The 27,923-nt window shown below is 39.6% G+C and overlaps 2 protein-coding genes and 1 non-coding gene across 3 annotated transcripts; all 3 read left to right on the forward strand.

Moving 5' to 3' along the window:
* The first annotated feature begins 2,361 nt into the window (after window positions 1-2,361).
* On the forward strand, window positions 2,362-3,521 carry LOC101306165. The gene is made up of 2 exons (XR_183699.1): window positions 2,362-2,671; window positions 2,895-3,521. It is a non-coding gene; the product is annotated as an uncharacterized LOC101306165 (transcript).
* Window positions 3,522-7,264: 3,743 nt separating this feature from the next.
* On the forward strand, window positions 7,265-15,486 carry LOC101295567. The gene is made up of 11 exons (XM_004288957.1): window positions 7,265-8,001; window positions 8,145-8,421; window positions 8,585-8,770; window positions 8,868-9,020; window positions 9,146-9,628; window positions 9,909-12,116; window positions 12,515-12,717; window positions 12,806-12,961; window positions 13,248-13,482; window positions 14,219-14,526; window positions 14,621-15,486. Exons 1-11 carry the CDS (start codon window positions 7,265-7,267, stop codon window positions 14,925-14,927), a joined length of 5,253 nt encoding a protein of 1,750 aa, XP_004289005.1. The 3' UTR covers window positions 14,928-15,486.
* Window positions 15,487-25,478: 9,992 nt separating this feature from the next.
* LOC101295860 (F-box/FBD/LRR-repeat protein At4g00160-like) lies at window positions 25,479-26,417 on the forward strand. Its single transcript, XM_004288958.1, has one exon. The coding sequence runs from the start codon at window positions 25,479-25,481 to the stop codon at window positions 26,415-26,417; it is 939 nt and encodes a 312-aa protein (XP_004289006.1).
* The last annotated feature ends 1,506 nt before the right edge of the window (window positions 26,418-27,923 follow it).

Consider the following 27,923-nt stretch of genomic DNA (forward strand, 5'->3'; position numbering starts at 1 on the left):
TCACCACCCTCGCGAAAACATGAAAATTGTTGAAAAATATAACCTTTTTTCTCATAGCTTACATACATAGATGATCACAATGCATGTTGCCAAACTCAAATGTATAGACGCCGAAAATAATCTTGTCATTTTATATGCTTGATCGATTAATGCATAATCTTGTTAATCATTGGAATTAGACCAACCTCTATTAGTTTTATTTCATTTCATGTTCTCATTTGCTCTGCCCGGATAAAATAATGTAATCTATGTTAATCATGCAATCACCAATAAGAAGTCCCCATTCAAAGATCTCTGCTGCTACTGCCTGTAACGCCCAAGAAAAAATGAGTTTAATGAATACTTAAGCTAATTAAACATTTGTGGGCGAAAGCTCTAGGTGTTCAAGACTCTTTATCATGTGCTTCAATCCACATCAATCTCCATTAGTTGTTAATTGAAAATCGATAGTTGAATGAAGTCCCATCAATCAGCAATCAAATCATTCAGAAATCTACATAAGAATTATGCTAATCAATCTGATTGCTCTTTAACGAAACATGTATAATCAATCTCATGTTTTTGCGGGTCTTTGTTTATTTTGTTGGGATATTTTGCAGGTTGGTTAAGTGACCAAGATGTATTAACCAAAGTGTTTATTGGCTCAACACAAATTAAGTTCAGATCGACAAGAGATGAGAATGTTTATCTATTAATGTGTCATGGTCCCAGATTTAGGCTCAAGATCATGTGCTTAAGGAATCTGGTCGAGATTATAGATTGTGTATCGTATCGATTAGTCTCTAATTATCGATCTGATGTGTTAGGACATATTGTTCAAGCTACCCTGGAAGTATTTCTGCTGATAAATTGGTTGTTTGGACGTCTGCGTTTTTCTTGCTAGTGTTCTTAACAATTGACCTGATAACCTGCTTGTGCTTAACATGCACTTTGGTTTACTTACCAAAAAGAAAATGGTTACCTGAGCATAGAGATTCAATAAATCAGAGTCTAGCTAGATGCGTTATAGCTAGCTAGGAACTAAATATGTAGTGCTCTAGACTCGCGAAACTTCATTATCCAAACATACGATTCTGCTGTATATATATGTGCCTGTGTGATCAGAAAATTCAGAAAGAAAATGGATGGAAATTAATCTAATCTAATAAAAGGCCTAAGATCGATTTATATACGCCTGCATATATATACAAGGTAAAAGTAGCTCCTTTGTAATTTGTAAATCAAGCTAGCTAATTAATTAAGCTACCCACATTATGCATCAAACCTAAACATCCAGTATCCACCTTCGTTGGCATCAGAAGACTAGGTGTAAGGTGCCTGATATTGACCAGCAACTTCTCTGGCATGGTTTCACAGTTGTAAATGATGCAGCGGAAAAGATAGACGTTGAGGTTGATTGGTAAGTCTAAATGGACCTCGAAGTGAAATCTCTCGGATATATGCATGCATAACATGCACAAACACAACCCTGCTCAGGCTGCTTTCTGTTTGTTCGTATAGTTTTGTCGCCATCAACTTCTGCTTTGACAGGCTCCCATCTTGTGAAGGACGTCGGCAGCGCCCTCGATCAGTTTCAGTACTCAATCTACTCATGAGTCGACGTCGTCTCAATGAATCAGCTTCACTTTCCTGATCCTTATCAGTTTCACTTTCACAAGCCACTTCGGTGTTCGGTCACTTCACCATCAAGCATGCATTTCATCTTCACACCCATCTTTTTTCCATCAGTAGCATATATACTAGCCTCCAGTTTTTGCTTTCGTACATCAAAACCAGAGCCCCCTTCACCATCATCTGAAGTTCTGAACCACCAGTCCACCCTGAATTGCTGATCATCTGTAATTGGGCAACCAGTAACTACTATATCTGTCCCTATAGGATGGCTTTTAGCCTTTGATTGTGTGATTGTTTACGCCGGTTGGAGAGTTACTTGGACAGTTGGAGAGATGGTACTCAACGGCAAACCCCGCGCAGCTGCGCCGTTGGGCTTTTATTTCTTTTGCAATCATAAGTCTGTTAACTTTCCAGGCCCATATTTTCACCACCCACAATTTCGGGCCCATCCAAACGGGTATGACCTTTTGCAATCACTCGGGCTTGATTATTTACCAAGCCCATCAAAATTCCAGGTCGAAAAGTTTTGATTATTTATTTTTCGAAAGGATGAGATTTTTTCAAGGGCCAATGATAAAATGCTACATTTAAAAGATAAAACTGTTAACAAATGTTCCTTGATGATAAAATAATACACCTATTTAAATTCTTTAAACCGTTGCCCATAAATTTTAAAAAAATTACATGCCATGCCACTGACAAAAATAGCAACACATTAACCACGATCATCTCTCTCACTCACTCTCTCTCTCTCTCTCTCTCTCTCTCTCTCTCTCTCTCTCTCTCTCTCTCTCTCTCTCTCTCTCTCTCTCTCTCTCTCTCTCTCTCTCTCTCTCTCTGGCGAATCACTCTCTCCGGCGAACCCGTCGTCCTCCACCGAGAGATTGATGCTGTTACCAAAGTGAGCTCAGAGAAAACAGATCTAGAAGCACACGACAGAGCTCTCCGCCGTTGTCGTCGACGATTTCATCCTCTTTGATTTTTCTTTCATCCTTCAACAAATCTCTTATGTCATGGCTTTTCGGATTATTTTCGATCATCGTCTTCAACTTACAAGGTAAGCTAATATGTTTATCTCTTCTTTATCAATTGATTGTTTTTTTTATGTGATTAAAACCAGAAATAGAAAAAGAAGCTTGAATTCATGAGTTTTATTGTATTCTGGGTATGTCATTTATGAAATAAAATGTTGTGTCATGAATCTTTTATTGATTAGATTGTAAATGCATGTTTGTTTGGGATGTTTAATTTGTGTTATGTTATTTGGTTATGCACACAAGGTGTTTGAGGAAATGTCTGTGAATGAATCTTTGTGTTTTTGCTCGATGAGAGCGCAGTGGACCTTGATGTGCTAGCGAGGGCTGACCTTCTCAAGTTCTTAAGTAAGAAATGTGAGAAAAGAGATGTTACACGTTGCAAAGAGACGCGCATTAAAAATGAAACCTTAAGAAATACGAAATTTTGTTCAGATTTTCAGTCAAATTCGACGGCAAATTGCGAGCATCTCAGAGTAATCCAGGAAACTTGCCTTATATCAATGGAAAGCTAGAAGAGTCTAGTTTCCAGAACATTTCGCGGATCGTTGATAGCTATTTTGTAGAGGAAGTTATAGCCGTCGGAATAAGGGAAGGTCATTCTGCAGAAAACTGGAAAAGGAAGGAGAAAAGTCTACCAAGCAAGTGTTTAAGGACTTAAAATGTTTAAGGAGATGCAGAGAGTTGACGGTTTTGTTGAACAGCTAAATGAAAGATTACTTGTGTGGAACATATCTCTATTTATTAAGCTTGATGTTTCTGTTTTTGGGTTCTTCATTTTCAACACCCAAACAACTTCATAATGTTTTATACTTATGCAGATTGTATTGAGGGAATGGAGTGATAAAGTCATACTGAAATCAATGTTAAGTGCACTGAAACATGGTGACAACAATGGTTCCCTTTCCCTCATGGTGACAACAATCGTTTTGAATTAAACGATGAATGAGGAAAGCCAAAGTTCTACGAGTTGTGTTAGCACTAAATTGTTTTCCTAGATATTCTTAATTTGATGATTTACAATTCATACAGATTGCTTTGCTTTGCCATATTCTGTGTTTTGTGTGAGAGAAAAAAAAAAGTGTAGCTTGTTATGTAGAATGTATGAAGCTACACAGGTAACTATCAGTAACTATCAGTTTATAGTTACATGGATAGTTACATAGATAGATAGTTACATGGATAATTACATAGATGAATAGTTACATGGATAGTTACATAGATGAATAGTTACATGCATAGTTACATTGATAGTTACATAGATGAATAGTTACATAGATAAATAGTTACATACATAGTTACATAGATGGATAGTTACATGCATAGTTACATGGATAATTATATTGATAGTTACATGGAAGTTACATAGATGAATAATTACATACATAGTTACATAGATAGTTACATTGATAGTTACATGGATAGTTACATGGATAGTTACATACATACTATATAGATGGATAATTACATGGATAGTTACATGCATACTTACATGGATAGTTACATATATACTTACATAGATGGATAGTTACATACATAGTTACGTGCATACTTACATGCATAGTTACATGGATAGTTATATGCATAGTTACATGGATATATAGTTACATGCATAGTTAAATGCATAATAGTTACATAGATAGATAGTTATATTGATAACATAGGCATGTTAATATCGTTACACAAGTGTAGCATGTATGTAACTACCTATGTAACTATCAAACGGTAGGTACATGAATAGTTACCTTGATAGTTACATGCATAGTTACATTGATAGTTACATAGGCAGATTAATATCGTTACACGAGTGTAGCATATATGTAACTACCCATGTAACTATCAAACTGTAGTTTCATAGATTGATAGTTACATGGATAGTTATATAGGCAGAGTAATGTCGTTACACAAGTGTATGAGTATGTAACTACCCATATAACTATCAAACTGTAGTTACATAGATAGTTACATGAATAGTTACATAGATATTTATATGCATACTTACTACTTAAGTAACTGGCAATGTAACTATCTATGTATTTGGTAACGTAACTAGCAATTTGTTTAGTCTCTCTCTAGTACTATTCTTCACAACCTTTTTCTTCCACTTTGGCATTTCTTCTCCTTATGTCCTTACTTAGAGATGGGAACACATGCATCAATATTCCTCTTTGGCATTTCTTTTTCTTATGTCCTTACTTAGAGAGGGGAACACATGCATCAGCATGGCCGGGAGGATACAAAAAACAAAACACATGATGAGAAGAGCATCTCTGCAAGGAACAAAAAAATGAGTTAGCTAGAGTACTCTACTGATATATGACACTGAGTCAATTACTTAATAGTTCATATCAACAAGGACATTAAATTTCTGAACATCAAGTACATGAACTACAAACTTAATATCATCATTCCATAAACTTCCTGATCCCAATTCACAACGAGAAAATGGAACTAACACGAACAACATCATTAATCGAGACAAAATTCTCTCAGACATTTAATCAAACAGTTGGCATGCAATAAAATACACTACTAGTCAACATTAAATTAAGTTCCTACATACCACAATTAAATTAAGCTGCTGAATGCATCAATTAATCCTAAGAAGTCTTGATATAGTAAGATAAACCGTAATCACTCAACATTAAGATGGCAAACCAGAAACCCATTAAACTCACTGATTTTCCTAGCCCACCCACTAAGCAAAATTTCAAGCTAACATGTAAGCAAACAAAAAAATCTACACACAGGTTCAAAACTCAAACAAACTAACACAAAACCAAGTCTCCCACAATAAATTTCACACTTTAAAATCACCAGCACATAATCAGAACTTGTCAGGTCTTTCTGGGTATCATAAAATCAAGGGTAGGTGGTCTAGGCAATGTAGGTGGTCTTGCATACTATCGAAACAGAATTGTGTTCCTGAGCAGTATGCAGATTTACCTTGATTGAGAACAATACAACTGTTGGATCGTTATGATTTTCAATCACAGAATAAAAGACATGATTTTGAACAACTTTTGTGAAGAAGTTGTTCTGGAATAAATCATAGAAGTGGAACTTTTGAGCTGTTGAAGTTAATTGACTGGAATGATTTCCTGCATAAGTTTTCAGCTTACAACTCTCTCTCTCAATTCAAGTTGCATTGACGGACCAGAGATTCAATCAGCCCATTTATCATCAGAGCTCCCTCAAAACTCAAGAGCTTAAAGACTAGATTAAAACTTTACACTTCGAAATCACCAGGAAGAACAACCATGAAATCCAAAACAAACAGGGTACAAAAAAAATCCCAATACTAGAAGTAATTCAGTCTAATCCAACCCCATCAAATTCACAAACCAAGTTCGAATATTTATCACTCAATTTCACAAAACCAAGCCGACCCTAAGCACAAACATCCAAGCAAAACCAAAATCAAAGACTAAATCCCACAAAACCCAAATAACAGAAATAAGCAAATCCACTAATTCTCAACACAAAACTCAAAAATTCAAGCTAAAGCAACAGAGTCTCATACCAATTCGAAGTGCTTCACCTCGGTCCAAACCGTCTCAGAGACGCAGACCTCTCCGAAGCTCGGAGAAGAAGACGGCAGCGACCCCACGTCGATCTGCGCACCGGAGAGGAGGTATCAGTTGAGGGGGAGCGGTATTCGCCGGAGCTCCGATGGAGTGCATATATTTGCAATTGGATACCGGAGCTCTGTTCACGATCTATGTCGATGATCGTCGGTGATAGGAGAGAGAGAGAGAGAGGACGACGATGACGACGAAACTGAGATCTCGATCAAAAACAGGTTTAGGGTTAAATTAGATAGGAGGGTAGAATGGTCATGTAAAAAGAGTGAAAATAGACATTTTTATCATTTAAGATGTTTTGAGGTGACCATTTTATCTTGTAATATGTTTTAATGGTGATCTTATTATCATGTGAAACATTTAAAGACTATTTTATCATTTGTACCTTCAAATGGTAATTTAATGTTATATATCAAATTGTCCTCTTAACTTTTTCTTGTTTAAATTATTGTGGCAAAGTGTGCAAACACTCTGATCGAGCTACGTCGAGAAGCTCTCCTCAAGAGTTGTTTTTCAAAACCCTGTTAGCTGGCGGCACCCTGACGGATTAGTTTTTAGGTCTAGAAAACTTTTGAGATACCGCAAACGAAATGAGGCAAATTAATAATTTTTATTTTTATTTTATTTCGTATGGCGGGGTAACCGTACATGTCGCTCTCTCAGCATTGGAAATAGATCGATCTGTTTCCAAAAAATAAAATGCACGGCCAAAACAGAACACGCAAAGTAACGGAAAATATGGACCGTTGTTGGGAAAACGTTCCCGGGTAAAGTCGGTAAACAAATCACCTTTTCACAGGTAGCGCTCCCGCCTCAAATCAATGACAAATCAAATCCGGATCCACCCGACCCGGTTGGTTCTCCACCGTCCACTCCCCTCTTCTCCACCCTCTAGACCTTTCGCGCTCTCTCTCAAATCTCAATCTCTGATTCGCTATCTCCTCCTCTTTGTCCCCATTCTCTCTCCTTCATTTCAAAACCCCCCAAAATTCTCAAACCCCATGATCGCCACCAATGAGCCTCCTCACAAAAATGCCCACCCAAACTAACCACCACCGCCTCCTCTTCCCTAGTTTCCCGCCTTCCCCCCACGCTTTTCAGATCCGCGAGTTCCGCGTCTTCCGGCGCCGCCGTCTCAAGCACCACCACCACCACAAAAACCTCACTCTCCGGTGCCAGCTTGGAAACCCTAGCTCCTTCCACGACTTCGTCTCCCACCTCCCCTCCCCCGATTCCGTCCCATTCCTCGCTCCGGCCATCGGCTTTGTCTCCGGCGCGGCGCTGTTCCTCTCGAATTTCTCCAATTCTTCTTCGGATAAACAACAAATCGTGATCGGGGAGTGGCTGCTATTGACGAGTCCGACGCCGTTTAACCGGTCCGTGCAGGTGCGGTGTCCGTCGATTTCGTTGGAGCTGCTGGATGAGGTGGACGAGAAGGTGGTGAAGGAAGGCGGCGAGTTCATGAGGGTGAATTCCGGTAGGATTTTCTCCAGTAGTGAGAGTGAGAGCGGTGTTGAGGATAAATTGGAGTATCAGAGACTGTGTGTGAGAACGGAAGACGGCGGAGTGGTGGCGTTGGATTGGCCGGCGAGTTTGGACCTTGAAGAGGAGCAGGGATTGGACACCACCTTGATTCTGGTGCCTGGCACGGCCCAGGGTAGCATGGATCCAAACGTCAGGTCGTTTGTGTGTGATGCTCTCGGCCGGGGCTTTTTTCCGATCGTCATCAACCCTAGGGGCTGTGCTGGTTCGCCTCTCACCACGCCGCGGTACGCCTCATTGTCTTTGACTCTTTGAGTTTTGTGTCATGTAGATTAAATTGGTAATGCTGCTTGTTTTAGTATGCAAATGTGTTGGAATTGATAGGGAGTGAGAGAATTAGTTGATGACAGTAGGACTAAATTTTATGTAGGTTATTTTCAGCTGCTGATAGCGATGATGTCTCCGCTGCTGTGCAGTTCATCAATAAGGCGAGGTCCGGGACCACTTTGGTGGGTGTTGGCTGGGGTTACGGTGCAAACATGTTGACAAAGTACCTGGCTGAAATTGGGGAGAGCTCCCCGCTTACAGCCGCGACCTGCATAGACAATCCTTTTGATTTAGTGGAGGCCACTAAGTCGTCTCCTAATCAAATGGCCAGGGATCAGCAGCTCACTGATGGACTGATTGATATTCTGAGGTCGAACAAGGTATTTCCTTATAAACTTTGTGTTTTGTTTTTAGCAATGCTTTACCTTTCAATCATGGAATAGAAGAAATAGGTACTTAGAATGCTTGATGTGGTGTCATCAAGTTGTGTTGACGATTAGTTTACAGAAATTGTTCCTCATTGCTAGTAATAATGCCTTGTAGGAACTGTTTCAAGGAAAAGCAAAAGGTTTTGATGTGGAGCAAGCTCTTTCGGCAAAATCTGTTCGTGAATTTGAAAAAGCAATCTCCATGGTATCTCATGGTTTTGATGCCATCGAAGATTTTTATTCAAAAGCAAGTACAAGAGGTGTGGTTGGGAACGTGAAGATTCCCGTTTTATTTATACAGGTGCTGTAGGTTTCAACTTCATGCCATGCTTTTGAACTTTGATCGATAATATTTCCTTACCGTATATATTCATATTTCAATCCTTTTTTTTTTCCAGAAAGACGATGAGTTGGCAACACCATACTCAATTCCACGCAGTTTAATAGCAGAAAATCCATTTACAAGCCTACTCTTTTGCTGCTGCTTACCTTCTCGTGCTATTGATGGTTGTAGATCTGTTCTATCTTGGTGCCAGCACCTAACCATTGAGGTAATAAATATCTATTTTCTCTCCAAGTGGTATATTAACCACATCATGTTCCCTTAGTATCAAAGAAGCCCATGGAGTCTCACTTTGCACTCTAATATACTGATGAGAATGAGGGTGATGTGCAGTGGCTCACAGCAGTGGAGCTTGGACTTTTGAAGGGTCGTCACCCTCTTCTTAAAGATGTGGACATACCTTTCGAGCCTTCAAGAGAATTAGCTCATGAAGGGCGTGACACTGCTGCTAGTTTCTGGTTAAAATCCAAAAATGATTCTTCAAATGGATATACCATGAGCCAACCAGGTTCTTTAAATGGATATACGACAAATACTACGAAAAAGATGTTTGGAGAAAGCGATAGTGCTGCTAGCTTCTGGTTAGCATCTAAAAAGGATTCATACAGAAAGTCAGAGGCTGAACATACAGAGTTGCAGGGTGTGGAAAATGGTGCACTGAATCAGACTCACTCTGATGATCCAGAGTTGGTCAATGAGGAGGAAGTTGGTCCTGCAGATGGTGAAAGAGGTCAAGTGTTACAGACAGCACAAGTTGTTATGAACATGCTTGATGTTACCATGCCGAATGTTCTAACAGAAGAAAAGAAGAAAAAGGTGGTGCTTTAAAATTACCTTAATTCTGTGGTTTCACATTTGCTATTACATTAATGTTCATGTCGGATTTTAATTAAGGTCTCTGATCATCTATGTTTATTTTATAGTAAAGTTCCATTTATATCTCAAATATCATATCTTCTGAATTTCTGTGGTCCCTCAGTGTTAGGAAAGAGAACCGTTCAGGCTCATTACTATACCAGTACTATACAAGAATTAAGTCATACTACTCTATCCTTAATTATACAGTGTGTGACATTTTTGTGGCATATGTACCCAGGTCTTAACAGCAGTGGGTAAAGGAGACACACTAATGCAAGCTTTGCAAGATGCAGTGCCGGAAGATGTTCGCGGAAAGCTAACAGATGCTGTATCTGGCGTTTTACATGCTCAAGGCCCAAACCTAAAATTTGATCAGCTCCTGGGTGTAGCTCGAATCCCCGATATATCATCAGGTTTAAAGTCAAAGTTCCAAGACGAGGGAATTTCAAGTTCAGAAGGTGCACATGAAGACCATCATTCGTCTGATCTGTTGAAAAAGTCTGATGATTTGTTGGATAGTTCTGTCGACAGTCAACCAGCTGCGAATAAGCCTCCTGGGGAACTAGAATCAGAGTCTCTTCCCACGGAGCAATCACCGAAAATTTCAACTGATCAATCATTGAGCACTGATGGAAGTGATATTTCTGCTTCTGTCATCAAGGATACTACTGAATCAGAAAGTTCTGACGCTGAACATCTTAACAATAGTGAGAAGGGATCAGAGCAGACAAATTCTAACAACTCCACTGGAATTGCTGGTTCTGCTGAGGGAGCAATTGTCGAGGACGAGAGACACCAAGATGGTAGAGCAACTCAATTAGACACAAAAGATGAGGAAGGTAATGATAATCAAAAGAAGGATAACAAGAATACCCAGCCTATAATAGATCAAAATACGACTAGTACATCTGATTCTACTGCCCCGGCACCTAATGCTCTGGCACCAAATGTCCCAGCACCTAATGCTCCGGCACCGGCACCTAGTACATCTGATTCTAATGCCCCGGCACCTAATGCTCCTGCACCAAATGTCCCAGCACCTAGTGCCCCTGCATTTAGTGTTTCGGAGGCATTTGATGCCTTAACAGGGATGGATGATTCCACTCAAATGGCAGTTAACAATGTTTTTGGGGTTTTAGAAAATATGATAACTCAATTGGAGGAGAGTTCTGAACATGAAAATGAAGAGAAGAAGAGTGATTCTGCACCTGTAAAGGACCAGCTTAGTGGTAACAATGGTCAAGAAGATTCAGAAGCCAGTAAGTTAGACCAGAGTATACATACTGATGGATTAAGTGATGTTTCTGTATCTGATGGCCATGTGGATACTATTGACCAGCAGCCTGATGTATCAAATGTCTTGGAAGAGAAGCATACTCAAAGCCCTGTATCAGTTGATGGAAATAGTATTAGCAGTTCACAGGGAAGTGACAGAGTTAACCATGTAGGTGAGGATAAAGTAGAAACAAGGGATCAGTTGGTTGGTATCAATCGTGTAAACAACATACCACCTTGCTTAACTTCAATACCACCTTGCATAACTTCGATCTCTAGTGGGGTGCATAATTATCTTCTTTCAAAGGTGCGTGCCCAATCACTAGATTTAGATTCAACTGCTGCACTATTGCTGGACTATTTTCCAGAAGAAGGTACGTGGAAAGTCTTAGAACAACCTGGACCTGCTGGAAGTTCTGTTGGAGATGCAGCTGCTCAGAAGGTTGAGGCACATAAACCTGTTGATGATGAAGTAATTGAGCCATCTTATGTAATATTAGATACAGAAAAGCATCAGGAGCCAATAAAAGAATATGAAGCAGTGGATAATGCGGAGGAGAGGGTTGAAATTGGTGAAGATGAAAGAGAGGACTTTGGGGAGTTTGTGAGAAATATTATATTGGATAGTTTGACGGTCGAAGTTGGTCGCAGACAAGGTGCTGATGACATACAAAAAATGGAACCCTATCTTACCAAAGATTTGGAACAAGTGGCTACTGCTGTATCGCTTTCTGTTGGAGATGCCTATGATCCACGCTTGGAAGTTGAATACCATAGTATTGGCTCAGAAAAAGTCGGTACCCTTCATGGAGAGCATGTTATCAAGGCCATATCATCTGCTGTTCAAGAGACTAGCTTCTTGAGAAGAGTAGTGCCAGTTGGTGTTATAGTAGGCTCAAGCTTAGCTGCACTCAGAAAATATTTCATTGTTGCCACAGTGCGTGATAGTGGTCAAATAGAACCTCCAATGTTTAGTCGAGCCAAAGTCTCTGGAGAAAATGTGGCTAAGGTTAGAGGCACAGCGATTAGCCTCATGCCTGATGACAAATCTGATGATGATTTGATTGATAGGAAAGAGGAAAACACGGAGTTGAAGAGTTTAAACAACAGTGTTATGGTTGGTGCTGTTACAGCTGCCATTGGGGCGTCTGCTTTATTGGCACAGCACCAGGTAAACATTAAGTTCTTGAAACTAATTTTTTTTTTTTTTCTTATTTATATAGATGACCATACAAGACTGAGTTTTGGGTTCTGCTAGACTGCTGAACGCTGTAGTTCTATGCACTGAGTTGTCTTCTTTGAGACGCAGAAATTTTCCCTTTCCGATAAGATAGCTCGGCGTCATAATATAATAATATTTAAAATGGGTGGCTTCGATTTTTTATTACTTCCCTTTGCCTTTTTCCTGATGGTGTTTCTTTTATTCTTCCACTGAAGTGAAAAACTCCTAATAGGGTTGTACATGTGTTATTCCATTGCCTCCTAAATAAGCTTTGTCTCTATGCGAATGTCCTTTTTATGAAGACAGAAGTCAGCTGACTAAATCTGGCTTTATGAACAAACATACAGGATTCAATCACAAGTAATGAAACTTCTGAGAGTTCATTGGAGTCCATCAAGATGAACGGTAATGGTCAGATGAAGCCTGACAATCACGAAGAGTCATCTGACAAACACCAAAGTAACATTGTCACAAGCCTTGCTGAAAAAGCTATGTCAGTTGCTGCCCCTGTCGTACCCAAGAGACAAGATGGTGGACTGGATCAAGAAAGGTCTTAGTACACATAATATTTTGAAATGTACACAGATTTATTTTGCTATTGCTGTCTTTTACTAATTTTGTTACTCCTGTTAAAACAGATTGCTCACGATGTTGGTTGATATGGGACAAAGGGGTGGCATGTTGAGGCTAGTTGGCAAACTTGCTTTGCTCTGGGGTGGTATGCGTGGTGCAATGAGTTTGACTGACAAGTTAATCCAATTTCTTCATCTATCTGAGCGTCCCTTGATCCAGAGGTAATGTTTAAGTTGATGCTTATTTTAATCTGCTTTAGAGAGAATTTTTTGGGTGTTCTCTTTTTCTTTTTCGTATTATTTCAATACAAATTGGTTTGTTGAAGAAGCTGCTCTAACATGTCAATGTGTGTAGTAAAATTACTGTGACTGTGAATCAGAAATTATCTATTTGCATGTTGCATCATGTGCTCAAGAATACGCTGGTCTCTATTGCACCTGTAGTTGAGTTGACTTAGCTGAATTATTGTTTTACTGATGCTCCTATGTGCTGGTTTTCTGTCATTAGGATTTTGGGGTTTGCTGGTATGACGCTTGTTTTATGGTCACCAGTAGTTGTTCCACTACTTCCAACATTTATGCAAAGCTGGGCAACTAAAACCCCCTCCAGAATTGCTGATCTTGCATGCATTGTTGGCCTCTATGCTGCATTTATGTTACTTGTTACAATATGGGGAAAAAGAATACGTGGATATGAAGATCCACTTGCGGAATATGGCCTTGATTTGATGTCATTGCCAAAGGTATGGGTTAGCTGAAACTCTGGAGACAATTATATATGTGGTCTGTATTATGCATGTCCATTCATAAGCTGACTAGTTGAAGATTTAACTTGTCTTTTCATGTTTACGCCTGTGTGGGGGAAAAGCAATGCTGTTTTTTAATTATTTTATTTTATTTTTTTATGGCAAAAAAGCAATGTTGTTTAATTTTCGTCTGGCATAGCATTATTGGAACGGTCATAAATTTACGGGTCCAGGAAAATTTACATGGGGATATAATGGGTTCTTCCATGACATTTAAGTTGGATATGATATTTATTTGGATAGTTGCTGTTGGCTTTTAAATTTGATTGGTAAACTATAGAGTTTAGATGGAAGCCAAATCACAACTCAACATCCAGACTTAATATTGATGCTTACAACCCTCTAAATAAGTTGAAACAAAGAGTCCTTGAGCTTGTATCTGTTTTTAGCTCTCTCTATCTTTCCCAATAGCATTAGGCCAACTCTCTCATTAGTCAATACTCAATGTGCTTGTAACTAAGATAATATACACCAGAACAGTAGTGTTTCTTATACAGGAAACTAAAGATTTTAGGGCACAATGATTCTTGGTATTGGATTTTACTTCTTGATTTTATAGTTTCATGAAAGCTGTTTCCAGAAATCAGCACCCACTATGTCCCCTACCATATAACTGATCCTTACTACCTTACTACTTTCGTACAAAATTCCTCATGTCCGGCCTTGTTTGCAGTTGTTCGATTTTTTCAAGGGATTGATTGGTGGAGTGGTGCTTGTTTTGTCAATACAATCTGCAAATACATTACTTGGCTGTGTGAATATCTCTTGGCCTTCTACTCCATCTTCTTTGGACGCCATGAAATTGCTCTCAGTGTATGGACATGTACTTACACTGATTGGTCAAAGTATTATGACAGCAACAGGTGTTGCTATTGTGGAAGAATTGTTCTTCAGGTCTTGGCTGCCCCAAGAAATTGCTGCAGATCTTGGATATCATCGATCTATAATTTTATCAGGACTTGTATTCACTTTGTGCCAAAGGTGCGATTTATACATTGTACTTCATTCGTTGCCTTCTTCATTTTGTGACTTTTTGTCTTCTTTAGTCTCATAATTTCTTTTAATGGGATTTCAGGTCTCTATGGGCAATACCAGGACTGTGGCTGCTTTCTGTGAGTTTAGCAGGTGCTCGGCAAAGAAACCAAGGCAGCCTTGCCATTCCAATTGGGTTACGGGCAGGAATAATTGGTTCAAGTTTCATCTTACAGAAGGGTGGTTTTCTAACCTACCGGGCTGAATCTCCCCTTTGGATTATTGGCACACACCAATTCCAGCCATTTAGTGGGCTAACTGGTTTTGCATTCGCTTTATTGTTGGCAATAATTCTATACCCGACAGTGCCTCTGCCTACAAAGACATTGGAAAGTACAGCTGAGGAATAAACATACTAGAGACTGGTGAACATGCTTTCGACAATGCCGACGCATTTTGAATGGTGCAGCATCAGCAACAGCCTCATTGTTGACTTGTTGCTTACTCATTTGGCTGGTTTAGGTGTTCCACCCCGGAACCAGGAACGGCCTCGGGTTATGGGGAAACTAGTATGAAATTTTGCACGAAAGGCCGGATTCAGAGGTGAAAAGGAAATTGAAAGATGGAAGTGCTTCATTGTAGCTTTTGATCTCCCATTCAGGGTCACTAAGGCTGTGTATATACATACGATCTCAAAGGTGGTCGGCAAATTCTGTGACTAGAAAATGAGCTCTGTCTTCCATCTTGATGCCCCTATGATCATCTCAAGTGCTCGACTTCACCTTCAACTGATTTTGCTTCTTCCTGTCACTACACGTGTATATAGAAGGAACTGCATGGTGTAGGTGTCGGTTTTACTGTAAATCTGTAATAACAAAGTCCAAAAGCCAGAAGTCGAGGACGAGTTTTCTTGTTGATAGTGTTCATTGTATGTATCTAAGTAAATCAACTACAGATCAAATTTCAGGCAAGATGGTCTTGGTGTAACTGAGAGGCAATCATGCAACTTCAGTATATATTGTCGGAAAGTAAGCATGGTACTTACATATTTCTAACCCTTCATGTTCTAAACCACTTTAAACATCATTACTACTAAAAATTCAAGATTATTCATGCAACTGCAAAATCTGAAATGTACCACACCTATCCTTGATGGTGCAATTTTCACCCCAAGGCCGGCTCTTTACAGAAGTTCACAGTAAGTTTTTCTCTACCAATTTCCTGTTCAAGTGACTGTCTTTATGAACCATGAAACAGTGGAATGCCTGTGGTCTCTAACCACCATTCATCTGCTTCGTGAACAACGCGACGGAAAACTGTTTAATTTGCAATCTTTTCAGGACAATTTTTTTTTTCTGTACCCTCTCCGTTTGACCCTAAGCCTTGTACATGATCCAGGTCCAAAATTACTATACTTACTCAAGAGTGTCCACTCTACGTACTATATATACTTCTTATCCCACTTTGACCACCCGTGTTGTGCAGTGATCATCAACGCCTTCCACCAAGTTAATATAGTGCTTGATGAAACATCTCCGGGCAATCTTTGAGCGCGTTCTGTTTTTGAAGATTTTCAAGTTTTGATGTTGTTAATCTTCTGGGTTGGTTGTTTGTCGTGATGGAATGCTGTTGGTGATGGGATGATGGGTTGGAACGGAGATGCGATTGCCAGGGCTGTCAAGCAGAGCCTTGTTCTGAATGGAAAAAAAAAAAAAAAAGGGTCGGAATTTGCATTACGCGGGCTTAGGCGGAAAAGGGGTACGTCTAGGCGGTTGAGAGCATTCATCATATGTTTCATAAGTATATATCAACTACAGATCAACTTCTGGGAAGATGGCATGGGTGTAACTGAGAGGCAGCTTCAGTCTCTATTTTTTGGAAACACGTCATATTTTCATAATCCGAAGCCTTTATGTTCTAAAACCACTCTTTAAACATCAGTGTACTACAAAAAAAATTGAAACTCATATTGCAAAATCTGAAATGTGTATTCACAGTTTCACACTGAAACACGCTGCAGACAATCATGTCTGTTTAGCCTTGCTATGTTACTAAGAAATGTTCCAAGTTTTTACCCCATGGCTCTTACAGAAGTAACGGTAATTCTTTCTCAACCAAGTTACTGAATAAATAGAACCACCAATTTCTGATTCAATCACTGGCTTCCTTATGAACCATGAAAGAGTGGAATGCCTGTAGTCTATAGCCATTCACCCGCTTCGTGCTAGAACAACCCAACGGAGGACTGTTCCGCAATCTCTTCCGTACAGGTTCACTCCATACCCTCTCAATTCTTCTCAATTTGACCCTATGCCTTATGTCTGATCCAGGTCCAAAATTCAAGTACTCAATGTACTCAACAGTGTCCACTCTTCTATACTCATCCCACTTTGACCAACCATGTGGGACAGTGGGTGTATCCGGAGTAGCTCTTCATCACTATAGTCCTTGAGTAGTTTCTCCAAGGCCTACCCAAAAAGGTTGTGAAGTTTTCCTTCTCAGCACTGCTGAAATGGGGCGCAGCCACAATAGTGCAATTATGAAATAAAATGCCGGTGTTTTGGTTCGGGTCTGTTCTCCCCTGTGTGCAGTGATCATCACTTGCTGACCAAAAAACAGTTTTGGAACACCGCAGCCGCATTGCCAAATATGAAATCTGTAGTCCCTTCGATAATGCATTCGTGATAGAACTGTCTGAGTGAGATAGCATAAAGTGTGTCCTGATATGAGCTGAAGTTAATTGCAATGATAGAATGCAGAGTTAGAGGTCACTCTCATAGCCACTGCCTGAAACTTTTGTGAACCTGCTGTATTGGTTACGGTCAAGTCCCTAGCCAAAAACCTGTTCCCAATTACAGCTACACAGAATTAAACCCCCGCTCATCAAGAACATATAGAATCAATAAATTTCACAATTAAAGAGAAAGAAGCAAAATGTGACATACTTAAAGTAGCTGTAGCGAAAGCAAAAACTCATCTGCAAAACTCTTGGGACCCTGTGCTTAAGGTCTTGTTCATCCCTTCTCCAACCAACATTATATTAACCTTTTCTCTTGACACTTCCACAGTCTCATTGTAAACCCCGGCCTTGATTCTAATCACAAATCTGTACTCGCTATTATTAGCCTTCTTCAATGCTTCACCAACAGTCTCACAATCTCCACGTCCATCACTAGCAACAACAACGTCAGCCCAAAATTTACCTTCTTGAACCAAATTCCGGTCACCCGGCAACATCGGAGTCCTCCTCCTTCTCATTGGAGACTTTAAAACCCTCTTCTTCTCACCTGGTACTAATTCTTCATTCCTTTTAATCATTGCTAACCAATTACTCATCATATGGGAAATGGGAGTCCTAAACCCAGGACTTGGTCTTTGAGGTTTAGACCCTTCTCATTCGCCATGACCCACTTTTGTGGTTCGCAGATCATCAAGAGCCTCACCAATTCAAACATCTCCAGGCAATGTTTGAAGGTTCAAGTCTTGGAAGGCTAAAAGGTTCTTCATTTTGTTCTGGGTTTTTGAGCCTCAAGAAGAAAATGGTGGAGGGTGGTGGAATGGCCTCAGATATCTTTTACTCTGGTCTTTACAATTTACCCCTCTTAATAAATTTTACCTCGTTTTTTTATTTTGACTCTAAAATCTCTTTCAAAATAAACGGAACCCATTCAGACCCATTACGGAAAGCCCATTGGGCCATCCGATTGTATGAAGCTGTATTGGAGCCTATTGAACAAGCCCCATTTTCCATTTGTATTTTCTTCCTTCCCTCTCTTTCTGTCTCTGTCTCTCTCTCTCTCTCTTTCTCTCTGTCAGAAACCCTTTCTTGGAACGCAATCTTTCCTCTAATGGCTAATGAGAATAGCCCAGCCAAGCCACCGCCGTGGTTCATTTTCCGTCCAACTGATACTAGGCTTATCCGGACTTTCCTAATCCCCAGAATTCGAGGACAAGATCTACCGATGAACGATTTTGCACGGAGAGATGTGTTCGCTGATCCACCTTTGGACCTCGCAAGTAGGTTTCTCATTCTGTTTGATATCTTTCTTGAATATTCAACCTGTTTGATTGTTTTCTTGAAGAATGTTAAACTTGTTCTGATCGTTTTCTTGGATGCTAAACCTGGTTCTCTGTCAAGGCCAGCAGCTTTCTTGATTTCTTTGATTGTAAAAACCTTCTATGGAATTGGGTGTAGTTTCTTTTTCGGGTCCACACACTTCTTTGATTTCTGCCATGTAAAACTTCAACTCAGAGAATTCTTGAGCTATAAACACCATAAAACCCCTGGGTTTAGCATTTAGGGTCAAGTGTCTCTTAATTGCTCTGTTTCTTTTTCTTCTCTAGTTGTTCTGGTTTCCCTAGTCATTTGCATCCTGTTGCTCGACTTGTGAGAGCCTTGAAGTTGTGGATTTTTATTGAAGTCTGTTGATCAAAACAAAAAATAAAGCAAAGAAAGAGGAATAGGATCACATCTAATGTTTCAGCATGTCTGAAAATGAAGAATTATATAGAACCATAATCTGATTTTCAAAAATTGTTCTCAACTTCAGTAGCCGAAGGCTATAGCGAGGAAAAACAGGAGATCTACTTCTTTAATCAAACAAGCAGAAGGACTCCACACTGGAAACCAACTCACAGAAGTGAAGATCTCATCAAAAGTGGAGATACAGTTATTGGAAGAAAAAAGAAGTTTTACCATGCACAGAATCCTGGTAAAACCATCAAGTGGTACCTTGATCAGTACACAGCCGAAGGCGAGAACAGTGACGTAGCAGTGTATAAGCTCCACACTGGCAGAGAACCTGCTCAAAGCCTTTATACAGCTGAAGCCCAGAATCAAAACCTTACTGTTCCCCCTCCACAGAGTGGGTCTTCATTACTGCCTGTCCTTCCATGTAACCCCCCACTACTCCAGCAGGAATATTCACAATGGAACCACTCACTACAACACAATGGGTCATCACCCCTGCTCCAACAAGCATATTCACCATGGAACCCAATGGATCTGCAAGCCTTTTCACAATGGAACGAGTCACTACCTCAACACAATGGCTCTTCGGCTCTGCCTCTCCCTGAATGGAACCCCCCACTTCCATACAATGGGTTGTCATCACTCCCTCTCCCTCAAGGGAACCCCCCATTTCTTCAGCAAGACAACACCCAAACAGGTTTTCCTACAGATTGGTCTGAGTCTGGTCTTCTCCAGCAAATACTGTACAGCAACCAGCCTACAAATCAAAGTCAAAATCCTCTCCCTCAAGGGAACCCTCCATTTCTTCAGCAAGACAACACCCAAACAGGTTTTCCTACAGATGGGTCAGCAGTCCTGTCTTTCCCTACACAACAATACGTTTTTCAACCTGAAGACTCGGGTCAACATCTCCAGGAAGCCTCTACAGCAGGGAACCCCGTACTCCAAGATGGCTCTGCATTGCCGCCTTACCCTTCACAGCAAGATGCTTTTCAACCTGAAGACTCAGGTCACCTTGGTTCCCAGCAGATACTGCATGCCAACATACAAGGAAATCCCCAAAATATTTTTTGGTCTGATTTTTACCAGTATTATCTCACGCAGCTTCACAACAACCCAAATGCAAATACCAACAATGATCAGCCTTCTTCTTCAAACCCTCCTGAGCACTAAGAAAACAGACACAGAAGATGGTCGTTCAAATTTTGTCCAGGTTGAATATAGTGAGTTAGTGGCAATAGTGAATTTGTCAGACTAGGATTGAGACAAGTATTAATACTTGCTTTGTGTGTAAGAAAACACCAGCACAGTCAACATATTATTCAGTCACATTTTTTTCTAATTGACATTTCTGCACCTTTGTTCATTATCCTCATCTATTGCATTTATAGGCTAAATGATATTTCTCCACCATATATGCCTGCATTAGAATATAGACATGAATTCAAAGGGTAAATGACAATATGTTTCAGGGGGTTGCACAAGATATGATCACTTCTCTTTATTTTTCCTTCCGATTCTAATAGATAAACTCAGGAAAGTCAGTTTTTTTCAAATATAAGTTGCCACAAATAGCGATAGATTAAAAGAATGCTCACCTAAATATTGAAAACATTTCGAAAAATAACAACATTCTATGGTGTTGAAATAAAAACCTTCTATGGAGTTGAAAAATCTTTGAGTTTGTCCAAGACCTGCATAAAGTATCATACCAGTCCATGGTGATTTCTCTGTATTAGATATATTTTTGACAACAATTACCTGGTTGTTTCCTCCACGAACCAGATTTGTCTTGTCATTGTTCTGAACCGTTTGATTACTCAGGGTTGTCAACTGTGCTTCCAGTAGTTTTGTTCAAAGAGCAGGTTAGCAACATGTCAGAGAATATGAACACTACCAAATTGATAAACAACAGATTAACAGCTCAACAATAATTCTAAAAGAGTTACGCACTTGAACATAGGACAACTGTTGGATCTGCTACAAAGCTTAATCTGACTCCCGAAATAGCTTCTTTTTAAAATGTCAGCTTGCAATGCAATATCTCTCCTTTACTTGGATCTTCTGCCAACAGACCCCCTATGTATTTGCTGTCATCTAACCCAATATTGTCCTCCGAATAACAAGAGCATGCACATTAGGGAAACACTTGACTGAATGCAACAATAAGAAGCCATCCAGGAGAAGTTAAAAAATGTACCCTTTCCGAGGTCAGGTTCGAACAGACTGCAGCTAGAATATGCTGACAATTTGATTATCCCTGCAAGTTCCTGCAAATTGGACTAGAACTAATAAGATTGGAGAAATGTTAAAAGAACAAACTTGAAATTGGAGTGAACTTGATAAGGACTAGAAGGTCATAAATATGGTAAAGCCCAAGCAGATGCCATTAATCATTCAGACAATTCACAGTCGCAATACTGTAAAGTTGAGCTTGAATTACCTCAACAGCATCAGCCACTTTTGTTGCCATACTATATGTGATTCCTCGGAAGTAATCTACATACCCACATATATGAACTCTAGCGAAGAAAAATTTAAACTTTTAAGAGATTCAGGGCTTGAAGATTTTGAATTTTTGCTGACCGGGCCTTCATCTGGGGACTAGGGATTCAGGGAAAGTAGCACGCTTTATTGGGAGGATGGGATTCGAGAGAATGACTAGACTTTGAGCTTGCTTAAAAATACATTTCTCTTTTTTCTAATTTAAAGGAACACGGGCCCTTCAATGTTAGGTACCCACATACTTTTGGACTGGACCATATAGCTAGGAGGAGACCAAAATGCAAAGGAGCATACCTGTGGTAACCCGACAACATGCAAATTCCACATTCACAAGGAGTCGAGTCGGGATTCCAATACCAATCGAAACTTAACTCGATTCCTATAACTAGTCACAACACACTATACAGTGCATCCGTGAAGGAAGGAATCCTGAAACCAGGATATCAAGGCTAGGCTTACTCAGATTGAGGTATGTATGGGTTATATATGTTAATGTTATCGCTTTGATTTCACCAACAACGTACTACAATGAACTGCTGATTACAACAAACATATAGAATGTTATTCGATCGGTCTTTAATGTTTCATTGATTTTTTTCAAAAGAAATTGGTGTATACACGATAAGAGTTTTCTTTTAGTTTCCTATATATAAATCTCTCTTTCGATTCATCCAGATATATACATGGTGCCGAGTAGCAATGCAAACCCTAATAACAAAAGGCTCAAATGGCAAGACGAAACCAAGGAAGGTCAAGAGCAGGCGATGGCCGCGGACACATTGCTGCCTTACCTTCCGGACCTTATTGTCGAAAAGATTTTCCGACTCATTCCCACTAAACTAGCCATACGCTCAAGCATTGTTTCCAAACAATGGGCAAGCGTGTGGTCTTTGGGAGTCCCCTTCTTATATTTCGATGACGGGGGAGAATCCGATGACCGCAGGAAGCAGTTGTTCATGGACTTCGTAGAAAGCTGTTTGAAACATTTTGAAAGAACCAAGCTGTTGGAGTTGGACAGGTTCATGCTTCGTATGAGATATGATTGTGAACTAATTGACTCGACAAGAATAGACAAGTGGTTTAGTTTTGTGGTTGATAGATGCGTCAAGGAGTTATATATCAGCATTCAAAGAAAAGATGACAATGATTCGGTGGAAGCAGCTACCACATACTACGGCATACCCCATACCATTCTCAATGCTCAATATCTTACTCATCTGAATCTCCAGCATGTCAAAATACCGGAGAGGAGTAATGATCTGATAAACCTTCCGTTGTTGAAAACTATGACCCTATATGCTGTGCTGTTTGATTGCTTGGGTGTACCACTCTGGGATGGCTGTCCTTCCATCGAGCATTTGTCACTAGTTTCGTGTTCTTATAACTCATTGGGGATAATGGGGACATGGGGGTGGCAAATTCTTGTCAATAATTCCAGTCTTAAATTCTTGCAGGTTATATATTGCAAGTGCAAGGGTATATACATTGAAGCTAAGAATCTTGAATCTTTTGTATTCATTTCAGTATTTCCTCAACTACGTGGAATCTGGTTGAGTGATGAATGCGTCAAGTTGAAAAATATCAGTGTTTATGCTCATCTTTCAGAGGGGACTTGGCTCAGCATGCCCGGAAAATGTCCACATAATTTGAAAGCTGTTATTGATATTCCAAGTCTCCTACATCTTGGATACAAAGGTTATTTGCTGCCTAATGATGTAATCTCTGTGAAAGCTCTACAGCGATTTGATGCATGTCTCATGCTTAATTGGGATGATGACGACCAAGGTTTAGAACCCCCAAGGACACATTTTCCTACTTGGAGAAATTTTCTTCTAAACTTTAGTTGCTGCAATAAAGTAGAGCTAAGTATCCATCATGATGCCGTTGCTAGAGCTCTCACATTTCCAGAAAATTTCAGGAAGACATCCTCACCACCGTTACTTAAAGTCATGGATCTTTGGGTCTCGATTGTACGCCTTCGTTGTCCGCAAACAATGGTCGGAATTTCTGCCTTCACAGACTCTTTGCGTTGGATGGCACCAAATGCACGTATTACATTACATTACTGGGACTACTACAGTGATTCTGAATCTTCAGGGGAAGATGAATAATCATTCGTTTTATTTTATTTTTTTTAAAGATTGGTACATTCAGTTCAGAACAAGTATTGTCATTCGTTATACAAAACCAGAAAAGCAAAACAATCTTCTGGTTTAACTAGTAAGTTTAAGCATTCGTTCCAAACTCAGTTTAAGCATTATTATATCGTATTTATTGTATACAAGTCGTGAGGTCATATTGTGAAAAGATGAGGGTAGCAAACTAGCAATGGTGATGGCTATCAAAAATATTGTGCATATGGGAACAATGTAAATCGACCCCTCTGGTTCGACTACGTTAGCATATTGGAGCATGAACAAAAATCATGAAGCTAAAGACAGGGAAAAAATGAGTTTGTATTAAATCCCTCATTGCTTCTTTAAGAATGTTTTTTGAATATACAGAACCTTGCCAAATAAGGATTGTGGTATCCCTCGAGGGAGAAAAAAAAAATGGACTAATTAACTGAATTGTTAACGGCGTGAGAAAATATCAGTAATGTGAAAGATTGGGATGTCAAGCTTAAAGAGAATAGCATGGCTTCTATCATCAACATAGGAAAAATCAATAAAACACAGAACTCTTACTGATTTCATTCATATATTCATTTCTAAGAAGTTCCAAAAAGAAAATAATTTCTAACTTACCTTCACTATCAAAATTCCTTGCACACCACCGGGTATCCTGTCTCCAGATTGTGTAACTTGTCCCGTGGAATGCTGGATAGTAATGGTAGCACTACCTTGGAAAACTTGGCAATCTACAGGCACAGACTAATCACAATACTAGCCCCCATTACAATCCTTCCATGCGCTAATGTAGCATTTAAATCAAGAAACTGACAGAAATAGAAGATCACGTCTGCTAGTCAACTATTGAGATACAAACCACAAAAGTTAGAATTTATCTCCACATAAGGTTTCAACAAAAGCAAAAAGAATTTCACTGGGCAGAATTTCTCTTGGATTAAGTTCCAAGCTGCCAGCAAATATAGCAATGCTTTTGCACAAAACAACACCTACCTCCTACTCCTAGGTTACAACTTGAAAATAAAGTTGTACTCACTTGACATATAAGATACTAGATTTGTGTCCCATACCTGAGATACTTGTTTCAGTTGTTGGATAGGATTCAAATAATCTCACATTTCAATATACAAGAAGAGAAAATTGCTCCGTCTGTTTTAGTTTTTCTACGATTCTTACCTTTCGCAAATCCGATGCGCTCGGTGGTGATGGTTGTTATTCGGCGGCGGAGAAAGGAGTTGAGACGCTGGTGGAGAGACTGGCGGTTCATTGGGTTGGGAGTGGCGACATGTCGTCCACAAACATGAGCTCATTTTTAAACGGAACAAACAGGGGCCGTTGATTCGTGGTTTGAGTACTTTCTTTCTTTCTTTTTTTCTATGTATTTTCTTTTTCGAAAATTACTATTTTTCTTTTCCTGATAACGTACAAATTTCACATTCACAAGGGGAGGGATTCGGGATTCTCAATATATATAGTGCATTCCTTAAGGAAGAAAAAGAACGATCTGAAAACCAGGGATATCAACAAGGGTAGAGCTTGCTCAGATTGAGGTATGGGTTATATATGTTAATGTTATATATAATCGCTTTGATTTACTATGAACTGCTAATTAATCACGACAAACATACATAACGAAATCTTTTCATGGTATTCGAACGGTCTTTATGGTTTTCAATGTTTCATTGATTTTCTCTAGTTTTCTTTTCCGTGGGATTATTGGTATCGATACGAGTTTTCTTTTTGTCTCTTTGATCTCTTTAATTTCCAGATATAAACATGGTGCCGAGTAGCAATGCAAACCCTAATAACAAAAGGCTCAAAAGGCAAGACGAAACCAAGGAAGGTCAAAGCAGGCGATGGCCGCGGACACATTGCTGCCTTACCTTCCGGACCTTATTGTTGAAAAGATTTTCCGACTCATTCCCACAAAACTTGCCATACGCTCAAGCATTGTTTCCAAACAATGGGCAAGCGTGTGGTCTTTGGGAGTCCCCTTCTTATATTTCGATGACGAGGGAGAATCCGATGACCGCAGGACGCTGTTGTTCATGGACTTCGTAGAAAGCTGTTTGAAACATTTTGAGAGAACCAAGCTGTTGGAGTTGGACAGGTTCATGCTTCGAATGAGATATGATTGTGAACTAATAGACTCGACAAGAATAGACAACTGGTTTAGTTTTGTGGTTGATAGATGCGTCAAAGAGTTATATATCAGCATTCAAAGAAAAGATGGCAATGATGATTCTGTCGAAGCAGCAAGCACATACTACTGCATACCTCATACCATTCTTAATGCTCAATATCTTACTCATCTGAATCTGCAGCATGTCAAAATATCGGATAGGAGTAATGATCTGATAAACCTTTCGTTGTTGAAAACTATGACTCTATATGCTGTGCTGTTTGATTGCTTGGATATATCACTCTGGGAGGGCTGTCCTTCCATCGAGCATTTGTCCCTAGTTTCGTGTTCTTTTAGCTCATTGGGGCCTTGGGGTTGGCAAATTGTTGTCAATAATTCCAGCCTTAAATTCTTGCAGATCATATATTGCAAGTGCAAGCATATTAGCATTGAAGCTGAGAATCTTGAATTTTTTGTATTCATTTCAGTATTTCCTCAACTAGGTTCAATCTGGTTGAGTGATGAATGCGTCAAGTTGAAAAATATCAGTGTTTATGCTCACCATTCGGACAAGACTAGCTTCAGAATGCCCGAAAAATGTCCCCATACTTTGAAGGCCGTTATTGATATTCCACAAAATGCAGCTATTGGGACCTCTAAATTTGCTCATTAGACCTCCTATGCTTTTTACACCTATCAAATTTTCAAATAGTATATTTACTAATGAATCATTATCTCTAAAATAAAAATTTTACTCACTATAATTAATTTTTGCATTCGACATTTCTTAATTACGATTTGATTCCTTAATTTAATAACGTAAATTTCTTAAAAATAAAAATAGAAGCTCAATGTATAGGGTTTCAAAAATTTATTTTTAACAACAAGAAAATGTTCTAACATGAATTAACGTTTTGTTTTCTATTGTACCTCTCCTAAACGAAGATCAAGAATAACCATTTTTTCTCTATGTATATTAATTTTTTTTTTCTATTTTGATACCGCATAATAGATTATTTCAATAGTTATTTAATTATTCATAATTGATTTTTGGTACCTGCACACACAAAATCCCAAGCATAGAATGGAGATGGAGAAGGGAGGAAAGGATTTTATCCTCCCCGAGTTATTGAACTTGGAAGAGTTTAAGGTTTCAAAACATACCTTTCTAAAGGCTGCCGAGAGCAGAAATAACGTTTCGCCTACTTATACTTCGAATTTGGGGCTGAAAATTTGACAGGAGGAGCAGCTCGGATGGGGAAGCTTCTGTCAAAATTTCAGGTTGATCGGAGCAAGGGAAGGTGGTGAACCGGTGGTCGGTAGCGGCGGCGGTCTGGAATTTTCCGACGGCCGGTTCGGAGACTTTCCGGCCGGTTCTCAGGGTGAGGCCGGCGGCGTTGGATCCGTGACGGAAAGAGCTTTCTGGGGATATAAAATTCCGGCGGAGGGCAGTCGGAATTTTGGTCGGAAATCGGGAAAAACAAGGCTGCCCGATTTTAGGGTTTGGTTTTTAGGGTTTGGAAAAAAAATGGTGGGCTATTGGCTCTAGGGTTAGAACAAAGTGCATGATAACGTGATGAAGAATAAAGTGTAGAGACAAAGAGATAGCAAGAGAGTCATCTTATTCATTGATAGGAGCCCTTTATATAGGGAATTACACAATACCAATATGGTAAGGATATGAATACATAGATCTAGTCTAACTACATATCCTATTGGCATAAGACCAATGCACACATAGAGAATATCCTAGAACACTCCCCCTTGTGCCGCGCGCTGATATGCCGATGGTGCTGATCTGTTGTCTCGTCAAAAACCTCGTCAAGTCACAAAAACCCTGTGGGAGAAAAACTGAACCTTGATCGTAGGAGAAAAAGAGTACAACGCACCCTTCACATTTGATAGCGACATGTATGTATGTGCTAGACTCCCCCTGAAGTTCGCACCTCCCCCTGATCTTTACATCAATCATAGGGCTCTTCCTGATTCTTACTAATCACGGAAGTTTCAACAACTTAGCATGTCAATGCTTTTTAACATGTCTTCAAATGTGGTATTGGGCAATGATTAACTAAATCATGCCGTATTGTCCTCAAATGATCTTTTACACTTAGATATTGAGGAGAAGGTTGCTTGTGAACTCAAAACATAAGTTCGTGCAGGAAATCAGATTTCCGCG

Source organism: Fragaria vesca, linkage group LG1 (assembly GCF_000184155.1).
Source record: "Fragaria vesca subsp. vesca linkage group LG1, FraVesHawaii_1.0, whole genome shotgun sequence".
Taxonomy (NCBI): domain Eukaryota; kingdom Viridiplantae; phylum Streptophyta; class Magnoliopsida; order Rosales; family Rosaceae; genus Fragaria; species Fragaria vesca.

Coding starts and splice junctions, on each gene's coding strand:
- LOC101295860 (XM_004288958.1), top strand. CDS start 25,479: ATGGCCGCGGACACATTGCTGCCTTACCTTCCGGACCTTATTGTTGAA.
- LOC101295567 (XM_004288957.1), top strand. CDS start 7,265: ATGCCCACCCAAACTAACCACCACCGCCTCCTCTTCCCTAGTTTCCCG. Junction 12,117..12,514: donor CTTTATTGGCACAGCACCAG/GTAAACATTAAG, acceptor ACAAACATACAG/GATTCAATCACAAGTAATGA. Junction 14,527..14,620: donor GTATTCACTTTGTGCCAAAG/GTGCGATTTATA, acceptor ATGGGATTTCAG/GTCTCTATGGGCAATACCAG.